Source organism: Phaseolus vulgaris, chromosome 1 (genome assembly GCF_000499845.2).
Source record: "Phaseolus vulgaris cultivar G19833 chromosome 1, P. vulgaris v2.0, whole genome shotgun sequence".
Classification (NCBI taxonomy): domain Eukaryota; kingdom Viridiplantae; phylum Streptophyta; class Magnoliopsida; order Fabales; family Fabaceae; genus Phaseolus; species Phaseolus vulgaris.
The window spans coordinates 14088254-14096833 of NC_023759.2; the positions used below are offsets into that span (position 1 = coordinate 14088254).

Below are 8580 nucleotides of genomic sequence, written 5' to 3' on the forward strand. Positions count from 1 at the left end.
TTGTTTGTTACATTTTAGTTTATCATTTATTTCAACGATTTTATGTTAAAATTCACAACATCATGTTCAAAGCATTTTAAACATTATAATATTAAGGTGAAATGTTAAAGGTGAAGGTAAATCTCATTTTAATTTCTTAAATATAATATTTCAAAACAGTTTTTTTTTTAAATTTTAATAAATAAAATAAAAGTTAAATTTAAGAGATGAAAACCAAAATTATCCTAAAATAGGAATTAAAAAGTGAAATAAATTTAGTTTTATGGTAGTCAACTTGGTTAAACTAAAAAAATCCAAGCAACGTGATGACAGGTTGTTAGGTTAGGTTAGAGTCCCGAGATTAACCCGATCAAGTTGCGTGTTCCGCTGTCACTTGCCCATAAACAATAACAGAAGCAAAGTTGTTCTGATTCCATAGATGCTCACAAAAATCAAACCCTGTCAAAATCAATATCCAGATACGTTTTCAGTCCCATAACCTAACCCAATCATTGCTCTCATCCCAAACCACAACAACTGATATCATATTTGGTTTTCTGGTTATTTTGATTCCACTCCTAGCCCCCGAATCTCTCTTTGTTCCTCTCCGGCACGATGGGCACAGAGACCTCATCAATGGATATTTCGGAGCCCCTGCTCGTGGATCCTCACGGGAACGCGGAGAAGGAGGAGTATTTGCGTGAGGAGGTTCCAGAATGGAAGGAGCAAATAACAATAAGAGGGTTGGTGGTGAGTGCTGTGTTGGGGACCTTGTTCTGTATCATCACCCACAAGCTCAACCTCACAGTTGGAATCATCCCTTCCCTCAACGTCGCTGCTGGTTTGTTGGGGTTCTTCTTTGTCAGGACCTGGACTGGTTTCTTGACCAAGATGGGGTTTTTCGCGAAACCCTTCACCAGACAAGAGAACACTGTTATTCAGACTTGTGTGGTTGCTTGCTATGGCCTTGCCTTTAGTGGTATCTCTCTCTCTTTACCTCTTACTTGTTTGTTTTGGTTGAAGACTATGTTTTGATTAAAGTTTTGTGATTTCTTGTTCACTAACTAATGTCAATGCACATGATGAAGAAGGAAACAGTTATTAGTTTTATAGTACAAGTACTTTCGAGTTCTCCTAATTTTAATCTTAACATTCACTCAATTTTCTTGCCCTGGCTTAAAAATTGGTCTGGGACAAGGTCAAGGTTTGCCACAAAACTACGACTCAACTGCAGTTTAAATCCTTGATAAGAATGTTTCTGATGTTTGTTGCTGTTGAATTCACTTTAGAATTGCACAACTCTTTGGCAAAATCTTGGCGCTTTGCTTGAAATATACGTTTCAGCTTGGGGTTGGTATTATGAAGGTTCTTAGAGGTTATGTGAATTTTGTGAAAGAGATAAGGTTAATTGATAATGGAGTAGGAACTTAACTTCTTTCTATATTTAGAAAATATGTTATGTATGTTTCTAATTCTTGTCGTATTTTTCTTGGAATAATAATAAATTAGCAGGATATTTTGAGTTTAACTAGTAGTCTTGAGTTTGACATTTGGGTTCGCAGTAGTTGCGATAAGTCCACAGGAAGAGTTTTATCACCCATTGTGGTAATTTCAAGATCGAGCACGATTAACTCACATAGAATATACAAGTATTGCATACCAAAAAGAATAATAATAAACTAGCAAGGTTTTATTGCCTTATGAAGGAAATCTGTTGAAAAGCTTTATAACATTGATAAAATCTTTCTCACCAATAGGAAAAAAAAATTAAGGAGGGAATGTTAAAATGCGTTGATTTTCTTAATTGTACAAGGTAAAACATAGTTTGTTACACGCGATTGCTTCTCAACTCTAGTTAAGCAATCTGGCAGTCATGATAGTTGCTTCTTACACTGGTGAGATTTCCCCCCCATAAATTTCTCTTACGTGCACTCTGATGTTGGTAACAGGGGGGTTTGGTTCATCCTTGATTGCCATGGATCAAAGAACATATGAACTAATAGGCCCTGATTACCCTGGTAATAGAGCTGAAGATGTTAAAAACCCAGCATTGGGTTGGATGATGGGTTTCATGTTTGTTGTCAGTTTCCTTGGACTTTTTAGCCTTGTGCCACTTCGGAAGGTAAATCTATTTGGTTTGTTGTTATCGTGTTAGATTTGCTTGAACTCTATTTCTTTCTTTGTTCCTTTTCTTTTTCATCTTATGGAAATTATACTTTAAGAACAGAGATAGGATAACACAAGCAGGAAGATGTTTTTTGTCTCTTGTACTCTGGAAAGTCGAATTATTAAATGTGGTCAAACTTTGAGCTGCTAGTCATTATACCAATTGTTGTGCAGGTTTTTTGAACTAATGATATAATGAGTGTACCTTTCTTCGTGACCTTCCATATTTCTGGTTTTATTGCTGAATATTTGGCATTCTATAGTACAAAAGTATACAAAAGCATTTTAGAAACTGTATTGTTTTCACATATACTAAAAGTAATGCTTCCATCATCCCCCTTTCATTTTGTTTCTTTGGTTGAAAACACAAATTTTGGAGGAATCATATATGTGGTGCAAATTATATGAATTATTTATTTATTCGGGGGCAAAAATGTGAATAATTTCTCTGTTGAGAGAGGTTTTAAGTTTTTATAGATATATAAAGATGGCTGTTGTTAAAACACCTAAATAGAAAATTTTATTTAAAGAGGAACTATTTAATTTTAAGCCTTGGACTTTTGAAATTGTTCTTTTCTTACAAAATCAAATGGCGTCTATTTAGTAGTACATCTATAATGAGAAAGTGAATATAGTACGAGTGGAACTGGAAGGAGTGAAAATTTTGGTTATGGCCTTTCTATTCTTTCTATAGCTGTAACCTCTTTTTACTTGTGATGTATCATTTCCTTTGCCAATGTATCGTGATCGGTGAATGGAATTTCAGGTTATGGTCTTGGATTATAAACTTACATATCCCAGTGGGACAGCGACATCAATGCTTATTAACAGTTTCCATACAAAAACTGGAGCAGAACTTGCAGGGTATACGTTACAAATTATGTTAATTTGACCACTCAGAAGATTTTTATTTCTTACACTCTGATACAGGCCACACACATTATTTCTGTATATTTTCGCTTATTAATCTAAGCATTGCTGAAACCTTTTAACCCATCTTTTAACCTATTATTATTTTGTTTCTATTTTCTTTGCTTTCTATATTATTAATTTATTGTCTATGAGAATTGCACAGGAATCAAGTTCGGCAGCTTGGGAAGTATTTAAGCATAAGTTTTGTCTGGAGTTGCTTTAAGTGGTTCTTCAGTGGTATTGGGGATTCATGTGGATTTGACAACTTCCCTAGCTTTGGTTTGACACTATTTAGGAACACGTAAGGGCTCGAGATTTTAGTTTTGTCTTCACTTCACAGAATTAATTTCCTACTCATTAAATTATGGTGCATCTGTTTTCTAGCTATCAACATTGTATACTCTGTTTGATCTGATGAGAGATAATGACTAGGCAATAACAGTCCAAGAGTAACTTTGTATGTGGGTCAGGCTGTACGTTGCTATTAAGAGAAGATATTGAAATGAGTAATTTCTTTTTGAAAAGGCCTGTATTAAACTATAAATCTACTTTGGTATATATTTTGTGATGGTATCATTTCTATGATTTCACTTGCGCCTTAAGGTATCCACCCTACAGGCAGAAACTTTTTGGATTCAATACAAGTCCATGAGTTAGTGCTAGGCTTTTTACTTGTTATTAATAATCAGAACTTAATGAACTTGATAAATAACAAAAGATACGTCCTCTCATGATTAATTTTTCCCTGTACTAGCAAGATTCCAAAACTGAATTATGATTAGGAATTCCAATACATTCTTAAGAAACTAATGGGGTAATGTCACAAACTTTAACTAGTTATTTCTGATGAACTCAACCCATAACTATCCCACTACTAACATGTGAGTTGAAATTCTGGGACTACATGAATTCCTGAGAATAATTGCAAGCGGTACTGATAGACTAAGGAAGAGTGGCTGATCCAAAGTTCCACTAATGCACACAAACACTTAAGAGAAAGTGGTTTAGGATAAGAAGTAAACAGTACTTTTTATATAACCAAGGATAATTGCATTCTTAGTCTGTATTAATACATGGAATGATAAAAAGAAATGAAGTATAAAATTGTGTTCTAGGTTTTCAATTTAGCCTTTAGTTTGTAGTGTTCTTGTTGTGTTTTTCTTGTGATTGATTGGCTGTGGCCTCTGTCATTTTGTTTTTCTTTTCCAGAACCGGTTAGAGTTTTGTTATTCTGCCTCTGGTTCAATGTATCAGAGAACACAAATTTTAAATGACTGATGTGCGTAATGTGAATGGTAGCATCTGTTTATTGAAATAATACAATTAAACAACAAGACTGGCACCTTTACTGATTGTGTTATTAAACAGCTGATGGTAGCATAAGAGGCAACAACTTCCCAGAATAGCCCAATTAAGTAGTTGCTTCAGGTTTTACTTTGTGGTTGTTTTTATTTTTTAGCTGCCCCTCGTGGTGCCATGCTGCTTGAAGCAAGTATTTTCATTAATAACTGCTTGTCAAATATTTTTATTAGTTATCAAATAAGTTGATTAATTAATGCTTTATTGTTAACTGCTGTGCTGCAGAATGAATGTGTAGGGTTCTCAGGATACAATTAACTGTTCAGATACTAACATGGCATCCTTTTCATGCAGATTCTACTTCGACTTCAGTCCAACCTATGTTGGATGTGGTCTTATCTGTCCTCACCTAGTAAATTGTTCAGTTCTCCTTGGAGCTATTATCTCATGGGGCTTCCTGTGGCCTTTCATCTCTGAGCATGCTGGGGACTGGTATCCAGCTGACCTTGGTAGCAATGACTTCAAAGGTCTTTATGGATACAAGGTATGGCTAAGAAAATATACTTGCAGCATCTCTAAGGAATCTTTACGCAAACATTACTTGTGATTTCTTCCTGAAGCTCTGTGCTGAGATTAATAAAGGAAACAGTGCCTTAATGTTTGCAAGTGTAGATTTGAAATTGACATTTGAAAAACTTGATTACTCATAACTCGAGTGCCAAGCATGAGCAACCTACTATTTATTAGTTAAAAATACAATTGTAATCCATGATATTTACCTTCTTTATATCTTAAATTTCAAGTTCCAAAAGAGAGTAGTCGATAACGTAACATGGCATAATAAAGAATATTGATCATTATCAACGCTGAAATTTTAAATTTTACTTTCGTCTTGCTGAGTACAGTAAACTATAGCACTTGTTTTGACTTGATATTAAAATAGTTGTCTTATTTTCTTTGAAACATACTGAGATGACCTGAATTTTATTTGGGTTTTTTCCAAGATTTAATGCCTCAAAAAGTGCCATATTCTGTTATAATTCTGTTGTACAGCTTTTTTCTTACTTACCATGTTTTCTGCAGGTCTTCATATCTATTGCCCTTATTTTAGGGGATGGTGTTTATAATCTGGTGAAGATTATAATTATAACTGTTAGGGAGATGTGGAGGGCAAGCTCCAAACAGACCAGCCTTCCTGTTGTGACTGAGGTTAATGGTGAGCACAACAAAATATTTTCTATAAATTTATTACAAGTATGATTTCTTTTTCTTTTAATAAAGTTAGGTTGGTATCTGCCTAGTTATTTCCCTTGCAAGACATGTAAATTTAGTCAACTTTTCATGCATGAGTATCTTATACTTTTCCAATAAATTACTTTCGTGCTGCCATTTAGTCTTGATCTGTCTGACAACTTGGCTATGGATAATATAGAACTGGTTACATTGTGGAAAATAATGGAAATGAATGTAGTTAATTAACTTTTGAAAATCATTTGATTATCTTTTCTCAGAGTCATCAGTTGAAGCTAGTGCTATTAAGAGTATACATTTGGTGTTAACCTCGAGTTCTACTAAATTTTTTTCCATCCATAGTTAAAAGATTAGTGATCACAATAATTTATATGAAAATGACTTTATCTGTTTTCTGATTATTTGGAAACGGAGCGGTGTTCTATAGATTGATCTGTTATTTGATTATTTAGTAGTATAATCTCATTAAGCGTGACTCTCCATGGGCCATAACTGAGATCTGTATCTCTTGCCCAGCCTGGTTTGGTCAGGATCTGACTGCAAGTGTATATAATCTATGAAATTTAATTATTTTCATATCCATGTTCTCAGATGATGAGAGTTCTGAACAGCAATCAGAAGAAAAGATGAGGGATGAAGTATTTTTGAAGGACAGGATACCCACCTGGTTCGCTGCCTCTGGATATGTGGGCTTGGCTGCAATATCCATAGCAACAATACCAATGATTTTCCCTCCTCTGAAATGGTACTTGGTTCTGTGCTCTTACATCCTTGCCCCTGCCCTTGCCTTTTGCAACTCTTACGGCACTGGCCTCACAGACTGGAGCCTGGCATCCACTTATGGAAAGATTGGTCTTTTCATAATTGCGGCAGCAGTCGGCCAAAATGGTGGTGTAATAGCAGGTGTAGCATCATGTGCCGTTATGATGTCTATAGTCGCAACTGCAGCTGATCTCATGCAAGATTTCAAAACCGGTTACCTTACCTTCTCATCAGCAAAGTCCATGTTTGTGAGTCAATTGATAGGAACAGCGATGGGTTGTGTGATCGCTCCTCTCACTTTCTGGATGTTCTGGACTGCCTTTGATATTGGCTCACCTGATGGCCCTTACAAAGCACCATATGCCGTTATATTCAGGGAAATGGCCATTATCGGTGTTCAGGGATTCTCAGAGCTTCCATTGTACTGCCTTGAAATGTGCGGTGGTTTTTTTGCGGCAGCCCTGGCTATCAATCTTGTAAGGGATGTGACTCCTAAGAAATTCTCACAGTACATACCTATCCCAATGGCAATGGCAGTTCCTTTCTACATCGGTGCTTACTTTGCAGTTGATATGTTTGTTGGAACTGTGATATTGTTTATATGGGAGAAGTTGAATAGAAAGGATGCAGAGGACTATGCTGGAGCAGTTGCTTCTGGATTGATATGTGGTGATGGAATTTGGACAATTCCATCTGCAATCCTTTCTATTATGAGGATCGATCCCCCCATCTGTATGTACTTCGGCCCTTCTTCAAGTAGCTGAAATCAGCAACTCTGTTGTATTTCAGACAATGTTTATATATTGTTTGTATCTGTAAATATATGGCTGTGACATCAGAGGGAATATCTAAGTTTCATTTCCTCTATGTTTCTCCATGCTTCTGTATTTGTAAATATTTTGTGATGTCATTCAGTCCCGGAACTGTCTCAGGAAAAAAAAGGAAAGGGGGTGCCTCGACTCTGTTTTCCTTTTGATGCATTTATGTATTGCACATTCTTTTCCTCTAAGTTGTTTCAGCTTAAAACAAAAGTAATGTGTAAATTACTTAAAAAGTTATTATGTACTGCAGTAGTTTTAATCTAAATCTAATAGTATATTAAATTGTGTAAGAGGGAAAGGGAGAGGTCTATGATTTAAAATAGACCTTAACTAACACTTGTTTCTTTACCCTTGTGCTTTCTATTTATTTGGCATCTCATGTCTCCAATTGCAAGTGAAAGACCAAAATACTGTTGAGCTTTATTTTGAAAAACTATATCCTACCTCATGCACCTCGGACGACATTCAGATATCTTCTCCTCATCCTATAGCTTCTTCTGCAACCTCCATCCTGCTTCAGCAAGAAAGACTGTTTGATAGAGTACATGCACTATTGAAATATTTAGTAATAAATTTTCAATCCATCAGACTTGAATTAATGATTCCATCAACACTAGAACATATATAGATTAAGAGTAAGATAAGAAACTACTAACACAAAATATGAATTGAATGATACATCATCCAAGCCAAGGGAATTAATTAAATGGTGTTAAATTTTTCTAGGTTTTCCGTTAAATTTCCCTTGTGTTTAACAGTGAGTACATTAGATTTCTTCAAATCAGTACATAAAGTCAATTTTGATTATACAACAATAAAGTTGTTTAATAATACAAGATTGACAATCTTTAGAGTAAATATGTGTTAGAGTTAATTCTAACAACCCTACTTTTGGTTAATTATTTTTCACAACAAAGCATAAACTCCATGAACATACTTCTCCTATAAGATGATGTGTTTTATAAATAGCCGAACATGTAAGATGCAAGTGTTTTATCTGATAGGTGATATAATACCTTGTAATTTTTTCTTCGTCAGATAAACAATGTCTTCATCACATGATAAACACAGAGTTTTAAGCTTAACGTTGTACTTAACAAAAATACTTTTCAAGTTTATTCTATGTTGCAAGAAATGTTTCCACATTTAGTTTACCAAGAGGATCCGCTAAAGCACATGTTAACATATCTCTTGGGATACGAGGTAAAGTTGTTTTGCATCAACATCCTTCCTAACACAAGTATATGTCAACTCTGGTCCAACTATCTACCGTGTATGATCTCTACTTTTACGCATGAAGATGGTCATATGAATTTTGAAGCTCTCAATGGCCAAAAAAGGATTTGCAACAACATTTTCTTCTATGCTCTATATAAAGCTTTCCTTTCAA

At 35.0% G+C, this 8580-nt stretch overlaps 1 protein-coding gene across 1 annotated transcript; it reads left to right on the plus strand.

Moving 5' to 3' along the window:
• Positions 1–267: 267 nt before the first annotated feature.
• LOC137813648 (probable metal-nicotianamine transporter YSL6) lies at positions 268–7349 on the plus strand. Its single transcript, XM_068616012.1, has 7 exons — positions 268–958; positions 1929–2101; positions 2912–3009; positions 3221–3358; positions 4711–4900; positions 5440–5572; positions 6199–7349. Exons 1-7 carry the CDS (start codon positions 595–597, stop codon positions 7131–7133), a joined length of 2031 nt encoding a protein of 676 aa, XP_068472113.1. The 5' UTR covers positions 268–594; the 3' UTR covers positions 7134–7349.
• The last annotated feature ends 1231 nt before the right edge of the window (positions 7350–8580 follow it).

What these genes read in the sequence shown, in the direction of transcription:
- LOC137813648 (XM_068616012.1), top strand. Translation starts at nt 595, where the DNA reads ATGGGCACAGAGACCTCATCAATGGATATTTCGGAGCCCCTGCTCGTG. An exon ending in CTATGGCCTTGCCTTTAGTG is followed by an intron (nt 959 to 1,928) that starts GTATCTCTCTCT and finishes TGTTGGTAACAG; the next exon opens with GGGGGTTTGGTTCATCCTTG. An exon ending in AAGGTCTTTATGGATACAAG is followed by an intron (nt 4,901 to 5,439) that starts GTATGGCTAAGA and finishes TGTTTTCTGCAG; the next exon opens with GTCTTCATATCTATTGCCCT.